This window comes from Euphorbia lathyris, chromosome 3 (assembly GCF_963576675.1).
Source record: "Euphorbia lathyris chromosome 3, ddEupLath1.1, whole genome shotgun sequence".
Classification (NCBI taxonomy): Eukaryota; Viridiplantae; Streptophyta; class Magnoliopsida; order Malpighiales; family Euphorbiaceae; genus Euphorbia; species Euphorbia lathyris.
Genome location: NC_088912.1, coordinates 73,051,861 through 73,078,449, shown reverse-complemented (window position 1 = coordinate 73,078,449; position 26,589 = coordinate 73,051,861). Strand labels below are relative to the sequence as shown.

The 26,589-nt window shown below is 33.9% G+C and overlaps 2 protein-coding genes across 3 annotated transcripts; both read left to right on the top strand.

Annotated features, from left to right (window-relative positions):
- The first annotated feature begins 7,636 nt into the window (after positions 1-7,636).
- On the top strand, positions 7,637-12,084 carry LOC136224472 (E3 ubiquitin-protein ligase At1g63170). Its single transcript, XM_066012819.1, has 5 exons — positions 7,637-7,903; positions 8,511-9,359; positions 11,150-11,275; positions 11,360-11,636; positions 11,732-12,084. Exons 2-5 carry the CDS (start codon positions 8,692-8,694, stop codon positions 11,909-11,911), a joined length of 1,251 nt encoding a protein of 416 aa, XP_065868891.1. The 5' UTR covers positions 7,637-7,903; positions 8,511-8,691; the 3' UTR covers positions 11,912-12,084.
- Positions 12,085-15,453: 3,369 nt separating this feature from the next.
- Positions 15,454-18,798, top strand: LOC136223873 (palmitoyl-acyl carrier protein thioesterase, chloroplastic-like). 2 transcript variants are annotated; one of them, XM_066012041.1, is made up of 7 exons: positions 15,454-15,510; positions 15,601-15,863; positions 15,938-16,077; positions 17,676-17,789; positions 17,880-18,051; positions 18,135-18,203; positions 18,447-18,798. In XM_066012041.1, the coding sequence occupies exons 2-7, from the start codon at positions 15,621-15,623 to the stop codon at positions 18,675-18,677; spliced, it is 969 nt and encodes a 322-aa protein (XP_065868113.1). In that variant the 5' UTR covers positions 15,454-15,510; positions 15,601-15,620; the 3' UTR covers positions 18,678-18,798. The 2 variants fall into 2 exon arrangements, with proteins under 2 accessions (XP_065868113.1, XP_065868112.1); XM_066012040.1 differs by having other exon boundaries at positions 15,488-15,863.
- The last annotated feature ends 7,791 nt before the right edge of the window (positions 18,799-26,589 follow it).

Here is a 26,589-nt window from a genome sequence, read left to right as displayed (position 1 = left end):
TCCCTTCCTCTCCCTCTTCTTCCCCCTCTTCTTCCTCCTCGTCCATCCCTTCCTCCTGTATCCCTTACTCCCCCTCTTCTTCCTCTTCCACCTCCTCTTCCTCCTCTTTTTCCCTTCCCTTCCTCCTCATGTTTAACCTCAATAGTCAAATCTTCTATTTCTCCTTTATCTTCACGCGTAGGTAAAGATGATTGGACAACCTGGTTAACCAGAAGAGTAAGTTGTCCATGATCTATGTCAGCATCATGGCCGTCATGGCTCTCATCCTGTTAAAACACCAAGTAGAAACACAGTCTTATATCATTATTATATGTTAAAAGAACCGGGTTAAACATGAAAAACAAACTTACATCAATCATTATAACAGAAGTTGTATGAACAATTTCACTCTCCTTCTGTTGTTGCTCTTTCTTCCCCCTCTCCTCATGCTCTTTCTTCTCCCTATCCTCATGCTCTTTCTTCTCCCTCTCCTCCTGCTCTTTCTTATCCCTCTCCTCCATCTCATTTGCATGCTCATCCATCTCATACATATGAACCTCCCCCCCGTACATCCCACGTTCCACATCCCGTTGTGACTTCAGTTCCTGCACATCACGTTCTACAACGGACAATCTATTTACAAAGGCAGCCAACTGGTCATTCATTTTACTATCCTGCTGACCAAACTGTTCGGTTATTATCCTCTCTTGCTTAGCAAACTTGTCATTCATTTTCTTCTCGTGCTCAGCAAACATCCTCCTCAGTAGTCGTTCCAGACCAGATTGTTTCTTCTTCTGGACAAGTACTCTAGGAGAGACAATGAAGGCATTTTCATCATTATCAGTCTCAGATTCGCTGTCATCCTCCACATCAAACTCTCATCCTTCATATGTACCCAATTCCTCCTGTCCCTCCCTTTCCATGCCTTCATCCTCTTCCACCTCTTGCTCTTTTTCCACCTCTTTCCCCTTTTCCTCCTCTTGCCCCTTTTCCAAATCGGTAAATACTTGGTCATAATTACACGGCAGACCATCCACATGGTTTACTAGATGTTGATACCACGAGCTTTCTTTCTCCATGTCTTCAGCTGTAAGTTGCGTGGCATTTGGTTTTATACCCGACTAAAAATACAAATGTACAAATAAACAAGTCAGTCAGATGTATAGCATAATAGTGACACATATAGGCACAATGATTGGTTAACTTACATGAAAAATGGCTACAACTTTGGGCAATTTAGCGATACCGGTCTTTTTTCATCGTAGCCATCGTGGGATGCGAGTGCCTTTCTTCTCATACCATGCGTTGGTGGCATCCCATACTTCGAACAACCAAGCCTGCAACAAAGTTCCAATTCATTATTTATGCATATTACCAACAATTCTATTATACAGAATATACACACATCATACCTGAAATACGTGTGCAAAACCATATAGGTTGTATGAGACACGGTTAGTCCTCAAATGATCCCTATGAGCGACCAATTGATCAATTCGGTCTTTTCCACCAATTATCCCATTAACAAGAGACCTGTAGGTCACATCCCAGGCCAAAACACCCCACGGGAACTCGTTAAACAATGTTGGAAATTCAGCAAGTTCCAACACCCAAGGAAGAGCTTATTTCGCGGCAGTGTTATCCAACACACAACCAATCACAAAGTACAACATGGCAAATGAAACTGCATCCTGACCAGATTCATTCTTCCAAACAGTTTGCTGCATAATTGTGTCCACGTCTTTAAAGGTTGGTGTAGGGTTGCGTGAAAAAAACTTCTTCCTGAATCTGTCCGGTTTATTTAGCGCACTAAACCTTTCCCTAAATGCTTCCATGTCTCCAAACCGTAAACCACTTAGGAGTCCAAACTCCCAATCCCCAACTCTCAACTCAACACCTCTAACTTTGAAGCAAAGCTCCCTGGGTTTGAGGTCTTCACATATGATCTCCCTTGTTAAAAGGGTATGATAGAGGACTCCTACAAATACTGTATTGGTCATCTCCAAATACTGCCCGAAGCAACTCTTCCTAAATAGATTTACTTGGTTTGGTGTTAAAAACTCCTTTATGTGTTTTGCTGCGTCTAGGTTACACCTAACTGTGATGACGCTTTCCGTTCCAAATGCTTTTTTGTATTTATATTCAGATTTCTTCTTGGCTTTCTTCTTCGAAGGAGAGCCATGCTCATCTCTCTTCCTATTGTCTACACGATCATGCTGAAATTTATTGTAGACATATCATCAGGGAACATACAATTAAGCTAATTATAACGTTGAGCTAGAATGAGCTAATGTATGCTAAAATAAGAGAGTTATCGACAATCAGGTCGTCGATATAAATGTTATATCGACATTATATCGTCGATATGTATGTTCTATCAACAATGTCGATGGTCAATATGAATGTTCTATCGACAGTGTGCTCGACGATATGGATGTTCTATCGGCAATAGATCGTCGATATGTATGTTCTATCGGCAATTAGGCTGTATATATCTATGTATTATCTGCAATTAGGTTGCCGATAGAACATACATATCGACGCATTTCAACCAAACCGAATGACTTCCTAACACCAGACGAACCCAGATAAAGCCTAACACCAGAAGAAGTAAACGAAATGAAACGAAAAATTCCTTCTAAAACCCAACAAATGTACATACAATACAAGAGAGAATCGCAAATGTAAAGTCAAGTTATTTACCATCTTTTTCGTCCTTCCTTCTGAATTCGATTCGTTGTCTGAGCTTCGTGTTCTCGCCATGTCCACTCGAAGTAACAGAGATTTGCCGGATGAAATGTACAGAATCGGGCAATGAATCGCCGGAAAGTTAGAGAGAGGAATAGCGGGGTGTTAGGTTAGAGAGATGGAAGTTCGAATGTTAAAGAGCGGGGAGCGGAGTGTTAGAGATGAGGGTAAGGTTGGAATTTAGTTAATGAAATGTGTTAGTTTTGGTGAGTTTTTCAAAAGGAGTTAGAAAAGAAAACTAACCCCTTAAAAGGTGCTAGTTTTGTAATTGTCCCTTAGGTTAATGTTGTGGTGATTTTTCACAAAATCACATATATTTAATTATAAAAAATACGGTTGAAGGAGATTAGAGACTTTTGGTTTTTACGGGTTTCTGGATCGTAGCAAGCAAAAGGATAGTTGGTGGCTGCTTAAAGTTATTACATCACATTCTAACCCGACTTGAGTTATTATTGGCGTCTTTAATTGAATTCTGAATTTTAAGAAGAAAAAGGGGGAGATCTAAGCTATCCTATTTATTTTATAAGGTCTTTTTCTTTTGTTTTGTCTTTTAGTTTCCTAGATGAGCTCGTATTAATTGGTAGCAAGTTTACAGGGGAAAGAAGTCGAGGGTTGCCATATTGAGTTTGTGAATTTCTAAATAGGGCTTTCATCTATGCAGATTAGCTTAGCCATTTTTCTCACTATAGTCTATCGACTTTAGCTTCTACTTATTCATACCATTACCCATTGCAGATTTATTTGTTTTGAATCATTATGGGGAGCAAGCAGAAATATTTTAAGTTTGAAATGGCATATATTCATGAGTTGGAGTTTGTAGAGATGGTTAAGGCGAAGTGGACTAAGAATCGTAGAATTCCGGTTGTGGATAAGCTTGTCTCGTGTTCTTCTTAAATGGAGCAGTGGCATATAATTTTTAAGAATCGGTTCTCGAGACAAATTGCTAGTTGTAAAAAGTTGATTTCTCGTCTACAAGAAAGATAAACCATATTCTGGAAATGGAGGACGTATGTTGGAAGCAGAGAGTTAAGGAATTCTGATTGAAGTGAAGTGATATGAATTCAAAATTATTTCATGCTAGTGTTAGTACGAGAAAGAAGAAAAATCAGATTGGTGTCATTCGCGATAATCACAAAATTTGTGTAGAGAATAATCAAACTATGGAACCTATCATCTTTCATTATTTTCATACTTTATTTTCTTCGTCTAGTCTTTTGAATTATGAGATTATGAATGTTTTCTCTAATGTTATTTTTATTTAGATGAATAACATGCTTACTATGACTTTTTCACATGAGGAATTTAAGACTTTTATTTTAAATATATTAAGATAAGTCTCATGGCCCTAATGGGTTAAATCCGGGCTTCTTTCAATATTTTTGGGATTATATTGGTGTAGATATTTTTGAAGCTGGTAATGGATGGTTGATCTAGAATGAATTCCTTGCCAATTTGGATGACATCATTATTGTTCTTATTCATATATCTGATAACCCTGATCGCATGAACGACCTTAGGCCTATTTCTTTTTACAATGTGTTGTATAAGATTATTGCAAAAGTCCTATCTAATATGCTTAAACGTGTTCTTCCTATTGTCATTTTTTAGAGTCAATATGCTTTTATCCAAGGAAGATATTTGTTGATAATGTCCAAATTGCTTATGAAAAGGAAGAATAAAGGTAATCGAGCGATGTTTCTCTTAAAATCAATATTAGTAAGGCCTGTGATCAAGTGGATTGCGACTTTCTAAAAGTTGTTCTTATCGAGATGAGTTTTCATTGTCAATGGATTATGCTTTTGTTTCCATAGTTTCTTACTCTTTGTCTTTTAATGAAAATTTAATAGGTCATATTGTTCCAAGAAGAGGCTTAAGGAAAGGGGATCCTCTCTCTCCTTACTTAATTTTTATTTATACTGAACTCTTGTCTCAGTTGATTGTTAAAGAAAAATCTGATGGTCGACTTATAGGGTGTAGGGTCTCTCAAAAGGCTCTTAGAGTTTCCTATCTTTTTTTTTGATGATGATGATTTTCTATTCTTTAGTGCTTCAATTCAGCAGATCCAATCGATTATGGATATTCGAAATGAGTACGAGAAGCCTTTAAGTTAGACTAATAACCTTAGCAAGTCTGAGATTTTAGCTCTAATGTCTTTCAAAGCATTAGATTTGATATTTCAATTTATTGCAAGTTCATCCTAAGTTGGACAATGGTTGATACCCAATCATTCCCTCTTTGATAGGTTGGTCTAAAAAGGCTATATTTGGTTTTCTTAATGACTTGGATAAAGAAGAAGTTCCGTTCTTAGAGCTTTTGTTTCCTATCTACTGTTAGGAAAAAGTTTATATTGAAATCTATTGCTCAAACCTTGCCAACATTTTGAATGAGCACTTTCTTGTTACGTAAGTCTTTATGTCACGAGCTTCAACAGATGCTGAAATCATTTTGGTGGTGTACGAAGGACAATGGTTAAAGGAATATCCATTGGTTCGAATGGAGTAAACTCTATATTAGGAAGGATAAAGGTGGTTTAGGTTATTGAGAGTTGCACGATTATAATAATCCTTTTCTTGGTAAACAGGGGTGGAAATTCATCAATCAACCACATACTTTGGTTAGCAAAATCTTCAAAGCCAAATATTTGCCGCGAGATGCTTTTCTTTCTTCCAAACTAGGCATTAATCAGTTATATTTGGAAGAGTGTGTGGAGTTCAAAAGATTTTCTTGCTAAAGGTCTATGATGGAAGGTGGGTTCAGGGAGTTCGATTCATTTTTGGAGGGCCCTATATAGTTAATATAATTTTATGGTTGATTATTCAAGATAATTTTATGGTTTCATCTCCGTGTGTTAGTGGCATAGAAAGTGCTAATGGGAATGGTCTTTTTTTTATCGCAGGAAGTAGTCTAGGATTGTTGGAATTTTTTTTTCTATGTTTCTTCCTAATGATGCTATTGCTATTTCTAATATGCCCCTCTCTCTCTCATAACGTTAATGAAGATAGACTAATTTAGAATCATACTAGAGACAAAGTTTATTCTTTGAAATCTGGCTATCGTGTTTTGGAATCTGTTCACAATGATCGAGAGGTAAATGAAGGGTGGGTCAAGTTATAAGGTTTACATCTCCCTTTAAAGGTTTAGCAGTTTCTCTAGAGGCTTTGTTCTAACTATATTCCTTTTCGGATGTGTCTCTCTCATAGACATATTCCAGTTCTTGGCCTTTCTGTGATGAGGAAGTAGAATAAGACTAGAACCTCTTTACAGGGTGTAGATTTTCCATTGATTGTTGAAGAATTGTTGATCTTGATTTATAGGATTAAGATATAGGTTTCTTGCTGATTGGCTTCTGTTGAAGTGTAAGATTTCGAGTGCTGATGTTCTGGGAGTCGTGGCTACTATTTTATGGTCAATTTGGTTGTATAGGAGCGACCTTGTTTGGAATGATTCTTGTATATCTTCGGTGTTAATACTCCTTGTAGCAGTGCTGCAGTTTGATGGACTTTGCTAAACTAGGGATTCGTCAAGTGTAATATTGGAACATTTGTTTTTCCTACAGAAAGCAAGTGCGGGGTGGGTGCAGTGGTGAGACATAGTGGTGGGTCCTTCATATCTATTTTAAGCTCTTATATAGATGACCAGTTTGATTCTAAGGTGACTGAATCCATCACCCTTCGACAAAGCATTACTTGATCAATTCCCTTAATTTTAGAATATGCAATTGGAGTTGGATGCGAATATTGTAATTGATAATCTTGCTTCTTCCAAGAGTGATCTAATTGAGTTTGAAGCGATTATACAAAACTATCGAGCTCTCATTGGTAATCATACAGAATGTTGTCTATATTATTAGAAAGACACAAGTCGAAGACCCGCACATTGCGCGAGAATACAATATTGTTTAACTAACTATTTTTTATTATGACAATTATATTCGGTCTGTCTCTATCCAGGTGCCAACCTAGTTGGGATGAATAGGGGGGTTTTCGGTGCTAAATAACCTATTTTGACTCAAAAAATCAGACATTAGTATTATATGATTTATTATATACATTTTAATTTAATTTGACATAAATTTGAGAAGAAATTAATTTCATACCAACCATCTAATGGTAAAGATACATAAAATTACTTTGTTTTTGGGGACAAAAAGTTTAGGTAAGGGTAGGTCTACCCACTCCCAAAGCCAGGGCAAACCACAGACCTTGATGAGGGTTCTTCAAACCTGTCAAGCAGAGATTCAATGTCTTACCAATTGGACCAACCCTCATTGGCATAAAATTACTTTGTTAATTTATACAAAAAGAAAGTAACCATAGAATTCACTAATTATATACGCAGAAGATGACAAATTTGGATCATTATATGGTATTAATTAAATTAGGTAAAGTTAATGTATTAGTATATATTTTTGGAAAAAAGTTTATCTATTTTATTGGCTTAATACAACATTTGCCTCTGAACTTGTTCAAAAAGCTTGATTGGCCCCCTGAACTTTCAAAGTGTCTCGATAACCCTCTCAACTTACATAAAATATTCAGTTAACCCCTGAACTTGTGCAAATATAATCAATTGATCACTCGGTTGTAAAAAAGTAAGTTAAATACGTAAGATGTATTGCACGAATATACAGTTCTAATATTAGAGAAGACAAGTTGTATAATTGAAGAAGCAATAACTTCCTTTTTAATCTAATGCGGGAATACATTAATACTATTTTTTCACTTATATTTCTTAACAAAGCTGCTTGTTTTTCTAAATAAAAAAATAAAAATGATGTATTTTAATAGTTAATAAAATGTCCATAAAATTAGCTGAGCTCATTTTGGCCACACACATAATTACAAATACGACAGCAACCGTTGGCTCAAAGGAATGAATGAATCCGATGATGATGATCCCATATTCAACGAATCCAACGGTTCTAAATCCTCTTACAGAAACACCATTAACCAATACCAAATTGCACCCGGCTTGGCTCTCTCTCTGCACCTAAACGAAAGAGGGAACAAATAAAAACGTTTCCCTATCCCTCTTTTTCCGACTCCGTCCGAGCAATGGAAGCTGACGCTAGATTTTCTCGAGAATACGCGAGAAAGTAGAAGAGATTATAGTCAGCTTCAAGCTCCTTTCTCCTGCACTTTTCCCTTAGATCTTAATAATCCTTTCTACAAATCTGGTATGCTATCTCTTTAATATATTATTTCTAGATTATGATTTTATACCTTCATTCTTCCGCAAAATCATTAGTTGCTTATTTTTAACTGATATTCGTATTATATAACTCAATTTTTATTTTTTTTTTATATAAAAAACTTGTAGTATTTCGCTGAATTTGTTGTGATTGTGTTGTTATGATCAAAGGGTTTTGTTTTCAGAATTTATTCATGCATTCGATATTTTTGATTGCTCTCTATGGATTGTATATTTGTTCGTTATTGAATATTCTATTCGTTTATCAAAATCAAGATTTGCTAATGCACGTCGTCCCCATTGTACTTTCACATTTTTATTGCATTTCATTCTATTTACTTTGGATTTATTTGCTGTGTAACATTTCCTTTTCTACTATGCTGATATTAGAAAACCATTTTATTGGTATGTTAAAGCTTAACAATTCACATATGTCGTGTGTAATTGCTACTGTCTGACTGTTAATATGATACGCGTGAGCCAGACCTTCTCAGCATCGCCAATTATCATTGATAATTATGTACTATGCTCTGATATTATTGTATTTTATTGTGAAAAGTTATGGAATTTCTGCTATTTTTGTTTTGCGGCAGCTTGTATCTGAAAAGGAGAAATCGAAAGCACATGCAGTGCCAAGCTTGGTTAAGTTCATTGGCGCTGCATAGTTCATTGATTGATTAAGATAGGTAGCGAATTGAGGGATAAGTGTAGAAAAACTCGCAAAGTACCAATAACTGATGCCTTCGTGCTATTTAAGTTGGTTTTCAGAATTGGATGGATGCTACTTCTTTTGAACAAAATAGCAACTCCCGGAGTGACAAGCATCCGTTGCTGATGGAACGAAGGGATACCCGTATTGATAATGAGCACATAATTGACATAACAAGAAATGATGATACTGCCTCAACCTCATCTCAGGATGGCCAGCATCCTGAAATGGACTTAACTCAGGGAGAAGATAGATCATCAAGTACCACAATTGTCACCACTCGTGAAACTTCGTCATCTTCCTTCAGTAGATTAAATTCTAGAGATTCTGCAATTACAAGGAGGGGTGATGGATACGAACGTAGGCGCAGGAGCCCATTGGACTCTGGGCTATGGATGTCCATCGAGCTCGTTGTCACCGTGGGTCAGATTATAGCATCTGTTGCTGTTTTGTTAATGTCAAGAAATGAAAATCCACAAGCCCCATTGTTTGCATGGGTTGTCGGTTATGCATCTGGTTGTGTTTTAACACTTCCTGTTCTTTATTGGCGTTTTCGTAACCGCAGCCAGAGTTTCCTTCATGATTCCAGCCATTCTCATCAGTTTCAAAGCAATTCTCCAGATTCTACATCATATACTCCAATTTCTTCAACTCAACCTTCAGAAGAGGAGAATTTTCGCTCCACAGAATCAGCCACCAGAAATGGTCAAACTCCGAGACCCTCCAGTGCGAGGTAATATCTCACTCTTTTAACCATTTTGCATCATTCTTTTCTTATGTCAGTAGTTCTAGTTTCCATTTTGTGAATTGCATGTGTGGTATGCTTTGTGATATCGGTGCATCATTGATAAGAAGAGAAATAGCTCTGTTTTAGTTATCTTTTAGATATTTTGTTCTCCATTGACCTTTAAGTCCGCAAGGACCTAGTAATGTAGGATAAAGTTTTATATTCCTACAAATGTGGAGCTCTAATCTTTCTTTTACAGTATTATGTGTATTTGTCTTTGAGCATGCTTTGTTTATCAAAATATTGCTGTTGTTAGGTTCTTCATTTTCTTGCCTTTTGTCTGTACACTCTCCTAGTAATGTAGGATAAAGTTTTATATTCCTACAAATGTGGAGCTCTAATCTTTCTTTTACAGTATTATGTGTATTTGTCTTTGAGCATGCTTTGTTTATCAAAATATTGCTGTTGTTAGGTTCTTCATTTTCTTGCCTTTTGTCTGTACACTCTCCTTCCCTTCCCATGTTTTACAAGGTGCAAACACATTAAGGCGTTTAATTGTTAGGCCACTTGCTGTTTGGAAGATGTTTCTAGAGAATTTAATAGATATTTTGGGATCATCTGATCCAAGGAAAGTCTAACGGAGTTATATTCTATTCTTCTCAAAATATGAATCATAAAGCAACAGATCCTGGAATTCTGTTTCCAACCTGAATAATACATGATCTTAGAGAATTGATTTTAACTCTGGTTACATATATTATTGCTACTCTTGGATTCTTGAAAACCAGTTTTTTAAGCTAATTGATTTCCGATGTGCATATGGGGATTGGGGGAAGGATGGCGAGACTTGTAAATCAAAGAGTTCCATATCTTCAATAGCTTCTCTTTCATAACCTGTTTTACATAAAAAAAAACTCCTCTAGATTCGTTGTATTCCATTGACCTGTAGTTCTTCTCAATGAATTAAAAATATGGGTTCAATTATGTATCTGAGGAATTAGTTGTATCATGATTTTACTGTCTATAATCATTTTCCTTTCAAAAATTTTGATTGCCTATTACTGCTTTTGTTTGAAGCTTCTCAATTTTAATAATCAGAATGCTAAAATTACATTTTCACAACTTTCTCTTTTTCTATTGTTTTCAACGTTTTGACTTCAATTTGATTCGTTCCAGAATTTATGCACTTTTATTTGCTTCTATGTATTGCTGCCTCATTCTTTTTTATATGTTGTTTAAGGGTTTTCATCAAGACCAAATAAAGCATTTATTACTTCATTTAAAAGACTAATTTACCCTTAATATCTCTTTCCTAAATCTCTACTTTTCATGCCAAAATTCTATATCTTCTTTGTTGTTGTTGAATCACAGAGGATTAAAAATGAAACTCAATTTGTTGAGTTTATAACATATACTTCTAGAATCCCTTTGTTATAAATTATAATCATCTGAAAGTTTCTTGCCCCATTACTCAAGTATAATGGTGCTTATACCTGCTATAATGGAGGTGCAACACCAATAACTGTCAAGATGATAATAGACGCAGACGCACGGTGAAACTAGATGATTGCAAATGAATTTATGTATGAAGAAAGTTTCTGGAGTAAATGGGAACTTGTGACTGTCACAGTAACTTGCAATGGCAGAATAGAAACAGATAAATACGCCAGAATATAATAAAAGGACCAATCTAGCAATACAATTTAAAAATCAGATTAATGACCACTTTAATTTTGTTCTCATGAGTCATAACACTGAGCAATACCTTCTTTTTGTTTTTTTTTGGTGATTTTCAGGCTGAATAGAATAATGGACCATTTCAAGATGGCTCTGGATTGCTTCTTTGCAGTGTGGTTCGTAGTGGGCAATGTTTGGATATTTGGAGGTCATTCTAATCCTGCTGATGCTCCCAAATTGTACAAGTATGATCTACTAACGTATTATTCATTCGATATTTGCACCCTGTGAGGGAGTTGCTTATTAGTTAGTTGTTGGTTTTTTTGCAGATTATGTATAGTGTTCCTTACATTTAGCTGTATAGGGTATGCAATGCCATTCATATTATGTGCAACAATTTGTTGCTGCTTGCCTTGCATAATATCTATCTTGGGGTTTCGGGAAGATTTTTCACAAACCAGAGGAGCCACCGTTGAAGCCATCAATATTTTGCCAACCTATAAGTTCAACTTACAAAAGAGTGACAATGTCGATGCTCATGAAAATGATGGGGGAGTCTTGGCTGCTGGTACCGAAAAGGAGCGTGCAATATCTGGGGAAGATGCTGTAAGTTCATTTTTGGATCATTGCATAAACGTAACATAACATAGTATTATTACTATGTTATTGATTGCTTCAAAATTTACCTCTTGATACAACAGATATGCTGCATATGCCTGAATAAATATGCTGACAATGATGAACTAAGAGAGTTACCATGCGTACATGTGTTCCATGTGGAGTGCGTGGATAAGTGGTTGAAGATCAACGCGTCGTGTCCTCTCTGTAAATGTGAACTTGGTGAGAGCAGCAGTGCTCCTTCGGCTGCGGATTCTGGCTAGGACTAGAGCAAGTTCGAATTTGATTATTATTTTTTTTTTTGTTATCGGGAGTAATGTAAATTGTTTTGATCCCTGGCATTTCCTTCTATTTCTGTCCATGGTTTGTAATTCTAAAATATTATGAAATTCAAATACACAACCCTTTGCTGAAAATGCAAAGCCTCATTTTCCCAGCTCCATGACTTGATACTTTGAACATCAAATCTCCACTGAAATATGGGGGATTTTATTCTCCATGAATATTACTAAACTGATTACTTACACTAATGTTTTTGAAAATAATTACTTACAGATACAGTTCGCAATAATTTATTGTTCAAATCAAATGCCCTCTCAATCCTCATTACATTAATAGCTTTGATAAAAAAAAACCACTTTAGTACAGCAGCATTATGAAAATAGATAATAATTAGATAATACAGATAATTAATAAATAATAAATTTAAGTAATCGTAATTTCGGTCAGTTTGGTTAATTCGGTTATTTTATTATAAAAACCGAACCGACTGATATTACTGATATAATTTAATATTTAAGACCAAAACCGAACTTAATAGACTAAAAAGCCGAACCGAAAAACTGAAATTTACTGGTTCGGTTGGTTATTTCGGTCCGATTCAGTTTTTGAACAACCCTAAGCATACGAGAATTTGTTGGAAATGCAGAGTTTCAATGGGATGTATGGTTTCGAATTGCATAAACCTAAACTATTTTCATTAATCCTTGACATTACATTTTATATACATCTTATACACATATGAAAAGCAAAAAAAAAAAAAAAACACACACACACATGAAAAGGAAAAAAAAAAAGAAGGAAAGAAAGAAAGAAAGATATGAGTTTTTCATATGTCTGAGGTTGAAGATGAGAGTATTTTTGTCTAAGTGTAGTGAAAATGTCTAATTTATAAGATGTTGGACAACTGAGCTTAATGTGTAAATTGACCAGATTTGTAATTAATCCGATATTTTACATAGTCAAAATCAATTGAGTAAACCTAAAACTATCTCACTATGTATAAATAGAATAAATAATAAATAATTTAGGCAAAAAGCATAATTAAGCCCTAAACTTTACTTGTTTTAAGGATCAAGCCCCTGATCAATTATATCTATTATGGATTTGGCCTTTATTTAACTTTTTCGTCGAGTTTGAACGACACGCATCATTAGGGCGATTCAGCATAGACAAATATAAATAAGACTTTATTTACTAGGATAAATAGAGAGTAAAAAGTAAAATGAAATTACAGAAATCAATTTCCAGTTGGTTCTTTCAAGCTCGATATTCTTCTCTCCTATTTCGCGATTTCCAGCATTAGAATCGTCAAATCGATCTTCTCCCCTAACACCAAAATTCATTTCTAACAGGTTCTTTCAAGCTCGATTTCCAGCTTGAAAGAACCTAATGGAAATCGATTTCTGTAATTTCTTTTTACTTTTTACTTTATCTCCCATAGTTAAGAAAGTTATTTATTTATTTGCCCACACGGAAGTGAAAATGTTTACGTCAACAAGCCGGATCCCTCAAAGGCTTGTGTCGTCTAAACTCGATGGAAAAGTTAAATAAGGACCGTATCCATAACAAAAACAAAGATCAAAGGCTTAATGTGGAAAAATAATTGATCAGGAACTTGATCCTTAAAACATGCAGAGTTTAGGGACTTAATCATGTTTTTGCCAATAATTTATTTATGAATTCATCAAATAAAAGACATCATCATATCATTTTATTATATGTATGTGATCAAAACCGATGTAATATATATTTTGATATATAATATATTTTTGAGAGAATAATATGTTAATTTTTTTTTTTTTTGATGAAAATATGTTAATTTTAGTTAGGAAGAAATTTAATGATTCTTAGCTAGCCTATAAATGATAATAATACTCCAATCTCAATTAAACGTCGTTTTAGGATTTTTAATTTAGTTTTTTATATATCGTTTTAGGATTTTTAATTTAGTTTTTTATATGTTATTTTGTATCATCATTGCATATTTATAATAATTTTTTTTTTTTTTGCAATTTATCCTTATTTCGGGACTAAAGCTTTGTTGTTGTTGTATCCTCATTTATAATAAGAAAGCGGTTTAATAATTAAGAAGAGTTTGAAAGAAAGTATTAAAACTAAATTAAAACATTTTAATGCTCTAATTAATAGTTTATTAATCTTGGTGAAAAACCTTAACGATATATATTAAAAATCGGAGGGAGAAAGTGTAATGTGTCTTCCGCAACTAAGGTTGAAAAGTACAAATTCATAAAGTTGTAGAACCATAAAAATTGTTCAAAGTCTAATGGATTATGCACCACCAACTAAAAGAACATTAATAGGTATAGGTTTGATATATGCGGCTCTAAGGGTTGCATATAAACATTAAATATATTCTACATTTGGTGATTTCAATATATATTTTGGTGAGATTTTTCAATCACACGTGACCCAAACTTAACCTGAATAACCTAATCCGACTATTTAAAAAAAAATATGTTGGAAATATCTTCGTTCATGAGATAAATTCCTATTGAAACGCACAATAAATGTCAGATAATAATAAAAAACTATTCTTCCGCCTTTATTTACATAGTTCAATATTGAGGCTCTCACTCATATTAGTTTCATGCACCAAATAAATTAAGCGTGATGGACATGTTAAACATTCCACGTACATAGTGGCGAATACATGATTGTTTTGTTGGGGGGTCGATTTTACACGTGGTGTATTTTTTTTTTTTTTTTTTTGCTAAATTGAACTTGTTCAAATTTTTTTAGTATATATACGTGTTATAATCGGAGTGCTCAAGAACCATTTTTTAAGTATCAATGTAAAATTTTTCAAAATTAAACTATATTGTGTTTAAACATGTAAAAAAAAGTCTATTAAAAAATCGGATTTAGGGACGGCTTATTAGCAAAAAAAATTAAAAAATTGGATCTAAGAGGAGCCTAACAGGCTAAACAAATTAGAAATTTGGATTCAAGAAGGACCTAATAGGCCAAAATAATTAATAATTTAGATTTAGAGATGACCTAACAGACAAAAAAAAAAAAAAAAGAATTTTAGATTTAGAGAGGGTCTAACAGACCTGAACCAATTTTGGAGTGTTAATTCAGGGCCCGATCATTATTTCTTGGAAATAGGGACGCAGAACCACCACAACCTCAAATTTCGTGGAAACAGGAGGCCGAAACTACTCGTAGTCATAGGGGTTCCGGCGGTCCAGTCTCCGACCCTGCACGTACATGGCTTACAATCTTAATTGGCAATTAACTATATTTTTGAATAAATAAAAAGAGTTACTTTAATGAGTAAAAGTGGAGTGCTTTGGCTAAAACTGGGTGGCAAAGTTTAAAAGTAAGTAAGGCTCCATCCAATTCATTCCAATAATAGTAGTGTTTTGTGTTCCAAAAATGTAAAAATAAAGAGGGTAGGTTTTATCAATAACATTTGTATTAGTAGTAATTAAGAAATCAACATCAATTAGTTGTGGCGATATAACCGAAGAGATTACATGCATATATGTATAGGGCAGGCTCCCAAAATTAAAAGTGCTCACCAGAAATGGGGACCTCACCTCACCTCCTAAATGCAGTAAGCTCCACTCCTTTTACTAAAGTAAAATATGTCATGTTTTTAACCTTTAGCAATGTGTATAACTTCATGAGTGTTTAATCTTTAAAGGTTAAAAAAAGAGCAGAAAAATGGCTAGTCCTTGTGGTTTAGTGATGATGAACAAACAAATATATGTCCACAAGAAAGAATCACAGATGAAGTCACCTATGAAGTTGGGTTGTATTAGCAGTGGAATGAAGAGTAGTGTTGGAGTGGGAGTGGGAAGGATGGTTAAAAATGGTCTTGTTTACAGGCAAAACCTTATGATAAGGTCATTTGAAATTGGGTTTGATGGAAAACTATCCATTACTTCCTTGATCAACTATTTACAGGTTTGTTTGTTTTTACCTTACTTTAAATACTAATCATCATTATTTACTATATGTTAAAATGTGCATATATGCAGGATACAGCACTGAACCATGGGAGAATGTTAGGAATAGTAGCAGATGGTCCTAATTTGGGAATAACTAAACAAATGTCTCAAAGAGACTTGATCTGGGTGCTCTCTTCTTTGCAAATACTAGTGGACCATTATCCTTCTTGGTAACCTATCTATGCAACTTCACACATATTTTCAAATTAATATTAAAATTTCTGTATTTTTCTAAATCACATGTTTTTTTAATATTTTTCCTTAAATGAATCAACTTCTAAACCGCTAAATTAAAGTTCTACACCTATATAAAAATTAATAAATCAATTACTATTAACATCAGCATTTGCTTGGTCTTGTAGAGCTTTGAGGTTTGTATTATAGGTTTCACTTGGCTCACAAGAAAGGTATTGGGACTCTTGTTATTGAGCTTGACTATAGGGTGGTGGCTGGTTTAAGACATGATATTATTCATCACCTATATTCTTGCATTATCTCGCCTATGTGTCTTTTTGAGGGACCATGTTGTTAAGTTTGTTCACACTTATTAAGAAGGTAATAAAAAAAAAAAAAAAAGGGCGGCCCGGTCGCATTACGCGTCCCCGCTGAGCGAGGGTCCGGGGAGGGGTCCCACCACAAGGGTGTATTGGGGGCAAGCCTTCCCTTGCCAAATTAATTGGCAAGAGGCCGCTCCTAAGACTCGAACCCGTGACCTCAGGTCACACGGCAACAACGTTTTACCGTTGCGCCAAGGCTCGCCCTCTTATTAAGAAGGTAATATAGCAAAAAAATTAATGGCAAGCTTTGTGGGTCTCTTTCTTTGGATCATCATGAGTATGATAAACCTTCCGCATGAATTCATGATATTCTATTCGACGACTACCATGGCCTCAGTCACACTCAGTTGATTCGTCAATTCGTCAGTAGCTATTTTCTTCTTCTTATGTCTTTCCTTTTTTTTCTTTTTAGTTTTTATTGTTGGGATTTTTAGCCTCCACCCCCACCCACCTCAAGAAATGTAATATGTTGCAAAGAGTTCAAAGTGGTTGAGTGCTTGTATTGAGATAATAAACGTAAAAGGAATATGTAATGGCTGTTGAACTAAAACATAAGGCATCTTGTTATTTAATCCAAGCACTTCATTTAGGATGGAGGAGCAGAATTAAAATTTATTATTTTTCAATTTTTTTTTTCTAAAAGTACCTCTACTTTTTAAGTTCTCTCTCTTCTATCCGTTCATCACTTTTTTTTATCATCTCTCTCCTTCTTCATTGTGTCTCTGAGAATAACTAGCTGAAGAAATTTAAAAAACATTAATCTCTTTCTTTTTCTTTCTAACTCAATTATTGCTTTTGTTTTTTGCTCAACCATATAAAAACCATGTCATCTCTTTCTAATTTCTCAGATTAATTAACTAGCAATTTACGTTTTTGATTTCATGATTCTATTCTTGCTTTTGTTTTCCCCAGTTTTGAAATCACAATCTTATCCATATAAAACCTTAGTCTAGATATAAAAAAAAAATATGATTAAAAATATTTATCTCCTGTCACTACAATCTCTCTTCTCTACCTATATAGAACTCAAGAGAAAACACATTAAGAACTTATCTGATTTCAACTTTATAATGAACTCAAAGTAGAAAAGAAACTCAAAGTAAAAAAATGGATTGCTATTTGAGCTATGTGGAAGTCAAAGACATGCCTTTTTTTATTGATTTATTTTTATTATGTGGAACATTTAATGACTTTTGTTTCTTATGTTGAAGGCTTGATGTTGTTGAAATAGAGACTTGGATGCATCCATCGGGTCAAAATGGTTTAAGCCATGACTGGATAATTCGTGATAGGATCAATGGCCATTCTGTAGCTCGAGCATCCAGGTTCATCTTATTTAATTTATTTTTACATATTAAATGTTTAAGTTATAACACATTAATCTATGAAAATGAGCCACTGATTAATATGTGCAGTGTGTTTGTGTTGATGAATAAGGAAACGAGGAAGCTATCAAAGTTTATCAATGAAGTAAGAGAAGAAATGGCTCCTCATATGATGAATTGTAAACCTATCTTTGATAAATATACTCTTATACTCCCACAAATTGATATGCATTCAGCAACTTTTGCTCGTGCAGGATTGAGAGTAAGTTTTATCAAATTTCTCAATTCGCATAATCAATGGCTTTAATTTAACTTCATTAATTTTAAAAATTGTCTAAACTACAGCCAGGATGGAACGACCTTGATGTGAATCAACATGTGAATAATGCCAAATACATTAATTGGATTCTTGAGGTATATACTTATTCTGTATTACTATTCTTTAAGCCATTTATTTAAAGAGCATATACTCCCAGTGTATTCTAAAATTTCACGTTGGATATATGGTTGATTTTCTAAGCAAAGGTAAAAAATTGGCTTTCACGAAGGGGGGATTAATTTACCTATAATTTCCTATACTTAAATCATGTTCTTAACTTTTAATTATGACTATCTCAAAATTAAATATAATAAAAATGATTATTGTGTTTGTTTCAGAGTGTTCCTCGGTCGTTGATGGAGCATAACCAGCTCTCAGTCATAAACTTGAAGTATTTGCGAGAATGCAATATGGATAGTGAAATGCATTCTCTTTCAAAAATTGTTACAAAATCATATGCCGATCATGACCAAAATCAGACGATAGAGTTGGAGCATTTGCTGCGTTTTGACAAAGGACTACAAATAGTTAGCGGACGCACCATTTGGAAACCAAATAAACTTCAATAATGAGTTAAATGTATCTACATTCACTAGATAAGGTGTATATGTGTCAATGGTTACTAATGTGGATTTTCTTGATTTTGTTGGCTTTGATTTGAGGTTAATTTGAGCTATTTTCAATTTTTAATGAGTTTTTGAAGTTTATTTCCAGAAAAAAGGGGATGTTCTAACTCTGTTCATCAAGAACAAAGTTTGAATCCTCTTTCCTGGATCCATTTTGTGTAATTTATGTTTTTGGAGTTCGTCTTCAGAGTGCTTTTACACTAAATTCAAGAAAAAAACTATACTTTTCAAAAATCTTTGATTAAAAATGAATTTTAAATTGAGGAAGTATTTATTTTGCATTTATTTAACTTTTTCTTGAATTTATTAGTTTATTTCTAATATTTTATTATTAAAAATAATTCATTTATAAATAAAATTCTCATATTTTTTTTTTCAAAGTTCCAGTAGCATTAAAATGAATATTTAGAAATCATTGGAACATTTTTTAAAATTATTATTTATTTACTATGATTTTCCTAGTTTTATCATTAAAAATAGATTTCTTTTAAATAAAAATCTCATTTTATTTCTAAAGGTTTTAGGAGTATTCCAAACATTAAAACATTTTTTGGAAATATTTGGATAATTGTTATGATTTCCTAAGTTTTCTAACTTTTATTTAATCTAATTTTCAATAAAAAAAAATAGAAGTTCATCAATATAAACTTTACTTTCGCTCCCGAGCTTCATGGAATACATCCCGAGGGTCTCTAAGTTTTCACCAGTATAAACGATATTCCCGTAAATAATTATCTCGACTGTTATAAGATTATCGAAACGAAGTAACTAGTGTATAAGGTTTTGACATATTCTTCGAAATATGAGGATAATCAACTGTGAATACTTTGCATAAAAAACTAAATTTTATTGATACAAGTCCTACTTCCTTCTTAGGGATTCTGAGAATATAAAAAAACTTGGTATTCTTTCTATGGAATAATTCCGAGGGCCTTTAGGAAATGATCATAATCTTCCGAGATTTTCAACAGAATAAATAATATTAAATCAATAATTATCTCGACTGCTATAGGATTTTCGAAACGAAATAACAAGTGTACAAGGTTTCGGTATATTCTTCGAAACATGAGGGTAATTATTACAAATAGCATACTTGATTAGAATGGTCAATACCACTTCCTGAATACTTTCATGATGATTTTGAATATCATTTTTTTTATCATTTTAAAATAAAAGATTTTCTATAAACTCCCCATTAATCAAACTTTCGACATATTCATATTCGGAGAATTTCAATTCTTAAATCGAAGCTAAATTAACTTGTTATGTTTGCAACTTGTTTGAACGAATCCGAGAAGTCAGAAATTCTCAACTTCTTAAAATAATAACCACTTGTTGATCTATCACTTTGACATAAATAATAATTATTTAGGGTTTGAATGTGAAGTAGAAATCTCATGAAATGAACTGATTAAGAGATATTTAAGGAAATTTTGAATTATTGTCAAGTTGATATAAGAGTCCATGAACTCCATCTCTGAAGGGTATAGTAGTCCTATTATGGCGTATGTTGTATCTATTATTTCTTGGTGAGTAGAAAACAACCTGAGTGGCAAATCTCATTATCCTTCAAGGATGGACGTTTGCCCTGAACATAAACCGAAGAACCCAACTAGAAAAAGAAAAGGAGACGGTATCAAAAGGATCTGTCCCCTTTAAAGCCACGTGACCTGTTCCTAATATAGACAGTGAACATGAGGAACCACTAAAAAGGAACCCATGGAGTGAACGAATTCAATTCAGAAAATCTCCTCGTGCACCCATGGTGGGAAAATCCCCTTGCGTGCATACTTTTCGGCCCGCCCGCTCACAGGTATTTTACATGATTTGCATAGAAGGGATTTAGAGGTGCATAAGAACCTAGATTGTCACTTTTGGTTAAGTTTTGCTTATGATAAAACTAACATTAAAGGAATAACATCCCTCTATAGATTAAAATTCAGAATTAAATAATTTTATTATGAACTAACAATTTGTTATAAGTATGAAATATTATTCAAGGCAATCAGGCTGCCTCTCTCTCATTAACAAATCAGAAGCAAAATGCTTTCACCAAATAAAGGCCTAGACAGAAGCAAAACCCAATGAACTAGAAGCCCAACGTACTAGAAGAGACAACAATGTTGTCTTCCCCAAACTTACCCATTATGGTTCTACGCTAAAATTGACGTCTCTGCAACAACCCATCTTTCTCCATACAAGAATATGGAAACTCTCCATCCGTACCAAAATTCAAGAGAATATTTATGGATAAAACTTCTCAATGGTCTTCTCAGTCAAATAGCTAGTTTCTGGATATGGCAATTCGCTAGACAGATCATAATCCAAAAGAAGAAATTAAGGACAAAACTTCTCAATGGACATCTTCTGAGTCAAACGACTGGTTTCTAGATATGGAAATTTGCCAGACAGATTAGAATCCAAGAGAAGAATTAAGGATAAAACTTCTCAACAGATATTTTCTAAATTCAAACGACTAGTTTGAAGAAGTGCCTATATAAGGCAAGCTCCAACTCAAATTCAAATAGTGAACACAAGCAAAAAAAAAAAAAGATATACTAGAAAAACAGAGCAATTGCAAAACACAACAATACTTGTGTAATCGAATTAAGAGAGATTAGTTCATATAATTTTCTATCTGAAAAACTCTGTAATCTTTCAATTGTTTTCAGTAGTTTTTGTTATTTCGGTTTTAAGTAGCAAAGTGAAAAATAGAGTAAGTGTTGAGTGAAGCAGGGTACTTCAATCAAACTTAGATATTTCTGTAAAAGTTTTGTTCTCTGCCTGTTAAAGGGATCAATAGTGGATTTAAGTGAAAGAAAAGGTATTTTGAGGACTAGACGTAGGCAAGAGGCTGAACCAGGATAAATCTGCTGAGTATTTCTTTCCATACTCTTTCCTTTTACTTCTACTGAATTATATATATTAATTTTATGTGTGCTCTGTATTTATATTACGTCTCAATATACTCTGAGCATATTATCTATCTTTTGTTCTTCATCACTTCAGAACTTCTGATAAAAGTCATCCTCTAAATAGGAAATTCTTAGAAGTAGAAAGAAGTTTAGTAGACTGAATTTTGAATCAGCACAGTAGATTGAATTGCTTCTGATTCTGAACTTATCCTCTGTGCAATATTGACTTAAGCGAAAAAGTTTTTAAAAATCTTAAAATTATCTAATAGTTCTATTCACCCCCTATTTAGAGCTATTCTGCTTTATTAGGGACCAACAAGTGGTATCAGAGCAAGTACCGATCTTGAGTCAAATATCCCTCTAATGACTGTCATTAGCACCAGACACCTTCTTGGAAATGAGACCACTCAAATCCTCCCATAAGGATTGTCCATTACCAGACCTCCTCTATTTTTCGGATCTAGCTATACTTTTTACAAAAATAGAATGAAAAACTTTATTCAAGCACAGAGCACGAGTGCTTGGCTAGCAATAGTAAAAGGCCCATACATTCCTACTGAAATAGTAGAAGGACAAACCGTCCTTAAATAAGAAGATAAATGTAATGATGATGATTTAAAGAAACTTCAGACTAATGCTTCGACTATCAATATGCTTCACTCTGCTCTTAATGCTATAGAATACAATAAGCTTTCAGGTTGTGGGTCAGCCCAAGAGACCTGGAATAAGCTTGAAGTCATCTATGAATGAACATGAAATTAAAAAAAAATAAAAAATTATACAATATTTTATACAAGTTGGACAAAAAAAATACAAACATTTCATCAAATTTAAAAATATTAATCTCCAATTCTATTATAAAATCACAAAAATGTGAAATCTTTGTTTTAGAACCAACTGTTAGGAAACAAATACAAAATAAAGAACAAAATGTATGTGTTTTATAATGATGTCTGAAATTGACCGAACTTACCAATGTTATGAGCAAAATTTCTATTAGCTGTATATTAAGGGTAAAATTGCTCTCTTTTAGACATTAGGGGTAAAATTGCTCTTAGGTGTCAACGCTAGGGGAATTATTGCACCTTATCCCATATTTATAATATCCAATATCATGAATATTTATTATATGATTTATATTTCAATCAATTGAAATATAATCTCTTATCAGACAATTCCATTGTAGGTATAAATTCAATGGGCTTAGACTGAACTGGATTTTAATCTAATTAAACTTCAGTTCACTCAAGCCCAATTCATCAGTGATATATTTATGCTTGAATGTATATAACTATTATATACATTCCAAGCAACTCCGAATATGCATTCCAACTAGTCTTTCTAAGAATGCGATCTTGTAGGTCTATCTAATCCTGGTAGCGGGCCTGAAAAACACTTTCGTCCCACGAGTCATAAGCTTGCTTTAGCAAGTTGTTATAACAACCCAAATTATATAGATATCTCATATCTAAAGATTGAAAATCTAATGCTAACCCCACGGTGATCCCTTCTATTTGATTTCAAGTCTAGCATGAGTCATTGTATTGTCACCCTCATCTAGTGCTCAGAAATTTTTTGATCTCTAAGTGAATTGATAAGATCGAATAAGCAATAACTATAATTTCATCATTCGGGTGTGGCCACACACTTCTCAACTTCACTAATCAAGTGGCCACCAATATCTCCTCTATCGTAGGAGAGTAGCAACCCCTACACTTCACTCGTGATTTCTAAGCATGATTTGGAGCATACCCAACCATCCCATACTTGGCACCTAGTCACGGGCCCATTAGGAAAATGATCTAAGAATATTGTGTCTCATCTAGGCCCCATAGTGACTTTAGGTCTAAGGACTCATTTATGAGTACTACATGAGAACCAACCATAACATTATAACCATGTGATGTTCCCGTAAGTGAATCAAGTGTAAATTATCTATAAGGTTGATTTGCATAAGTGAATCAAATAGATTATTTCCTTACAATTAAGTGTATTGTCAAGATTATAATGTCGCAGGACTAGGGCATACACCAACAATCTCCCATTTGCATTAGTATCGACTAAGCAAGGTCCTAATCCTTATTAACCTAACATGATCTCCATGTTGATGCTGATCTAATTAGTTCATCATTGGATCCTCAACACTATTACCTGACTCAACTTTGTTGGTTTTTACATCTCTATCGACTGCCATTCGATTAAGATGTAATCCCTTGAATATATGTTTAGACTTTAAGTGTGATAGGGGCTCCTCAGTTTGTGCGGCGGCCCCGTTTCTATCACTAAAGGCATCTATTATGTCTAGTATGAACCTTTTAACTTAGTGGCTGGCCTCGAGTCCCAAATAGTTTATTGTGTTTAGGATAAAACTTCTAGCTTAATAATTGCCTTCGAGATCAAAACAATCTATTGTTGCATCCAATGCAGCATCATATTCAAATTCTATGGTGTACTGCTTGGAACCTTCCAACAGTTAATACATCCATTTTTATGTATGGTTATTCCACTTCATTATAATTTAGATGTACAACATCAATTCGTCTCTCTTTAGTTCCTCTAAGGGATGAAAGTGTAGTTTTGAAGCTTTAGTGGTATATTCCTTTAGATCCTTTTTCATAGGACCTTCCCATGCTCCCACTAACGTTTTTTTTGCAAACGCAAGTCTTACCTCGATTTCATGTTGCCAGTCATTGTGACTACTATATTGAAATTAAAGATTATGTGATTTGTACTGTATTCACAACTTGTGAACCAGTCTCAATTACCAAGAATATGTGTAGTTTGAACTTTCTTGAGTTCAATTCTACTCCCACTGTCTTTCTTGAAAATGAACGCTTTTCCAAGAAAATGGATGTTCGAGCAATAAACTACTTGTTCTCATTTGGGGAGTAGAAGTGATATCCTCCATTTCCTTGTTAATCCTTTAACTATAACCTCTTATTAGTAAAGTATATGAGACATCCTTGTTGAAACCCAGTTTTGATTATGACAAAAAATTACATTAAAGAATAAGTGTTGAGTACTTTTCCGCAAGTATACGGTTTGCACGTTTAAGTAATAAAAGATATTGATCCCAAAGGAAACACAATTGATATTTAACTTATATTGTTTCTTTATCCATTTTCTCGAGGTTTATAGAAAATTGATATTTGTGAAATATTTTCTAATTCTAATTACAGAAATTAAATCTAAACTACAACTTATTCCAAAATTAATTCATGCTAAGCCACACAACTTTAAACTTTGCTTTGTTTAAAATAAATGTAATAAATTACCAATTGATTCAATTAGAGGAGTTAAACCGTTATCAATCTTATCTTTTGATCTTAGATTGAAAACATTAATCAAATTCAGAATCTAAACCCGATTACTCGAATTACCGCAATAACCAAATATAAATCCGAATTTGCTTAAGTGTTAAACAAAGTTTGCATGTTCGAATTAAATTTCTTTCTAAGCATTTTTACATGTAAACGCCAATTAATAATACTTAAAGAATATTGTTAAATCAAACTTAAGTAAAACAAAGTGAAAATGGAATTGAATTAAAAGATATATTATTATTATTACGAGCCATAAACATCACAAGTTTACCAAAGAAGAACAAAATTGAAATGCATAAAAACAAAGTAAGAATTCCAGGTTGTCAATCCTTTACTCTACTTTGTAGGTTCGTCACGCCTTGGTTTGCCTTCAATTCCGGATCTTCTTGTTGAGTCTTCGAAACAGAAATCTCTCGATCAACTTCGAAGCATAAACGTAACTTGGATAAGCCTAACTCTAAGTACTAGAAATCCTAATGTATGTAATAATAATAAAATGTAGCCACCACCCACACTCTTTCTACAGAATTTTCTTCCTTTTATAATCTCCAAAATGTCAGCTAGAGAGGCAAGTCAGTTGGCGAAGAGTAGCCTCGATCCGGATGAAAAGATGTATCGCTTGGATGAAGATAAGGATGGAAAAGTGCATGAACTGCAGTTGACGCGCCCGAGAATGGAGAATTCTTGTCCGCGACACGCTAGGGAGAGGAGGGAAGGTGCGTGCTTCCTTTGCCAGTGCGTCTCTACCGAGATTTTGGCAATCTCATCCGTGATAGAGATTATGTTTTCTTCTTGGAGAATTGTTTCGACTTCTTGGACGTGATTTCCGGTTCTCGGACGTGATACTTCTTGAAAGCTTGCTATCTCGCTCAATTTTAATCCATTTTGCTCCCACTTAGCTTTTTCTAAATAATTAATACCTTGCAAACAAAACTCAAATACCCACGTGAAATCTTTCCAAAATAAAGTAAATAACACATAAATTACACGAAAACAAATACAATTATGCATGATAAAGTAAGTGCATTTTGGACTTATCAATAAGATCCCTCTATAAATTAAAATTCAGAATTATTTAAATTGCTTTATGTACTAACAATCTTATTTAAGTGTTGAAAATTTACTTAAAGTAGTAGGCTGCTTCTGAATCTATTAAGCAAAATCAGCAAAATGCCTTCTTCAATTAAAGGTCCAACCAGAAGCAAAGCCCAGAAGCTCAATGAACCAGAAGCAAAGCCCAGAGGCTCAATGAACCAGAAGCCCATGTCCGCATTCAGAAGAAGACAATTGCGTCATCTTTCCCAAAGTATGTTATTTCTGGTTCCTCGTAGAAGATAATCATCTCTGCACCAAAACTCATCTATCTAAACTTGTTTATTTCGTATCATTAGCTCCCTAAATTTGTCCGTAAAAGTAGATTAGCTCTGTGAACTTTGCAAGTGTTTCACTAGCTCCCTAAACTTGCTTATTCTGTAACAACTAAATACAAAAATCATAATACTAACTCTCGATCCTCATCCATTCTATCTCTCAAACCTACAACACTAACTTTTATAATATGTTGAAAGGCAAGAGAAAAGAAAAAATTACCTCTCGAATAGATGAAGATGTATTTTT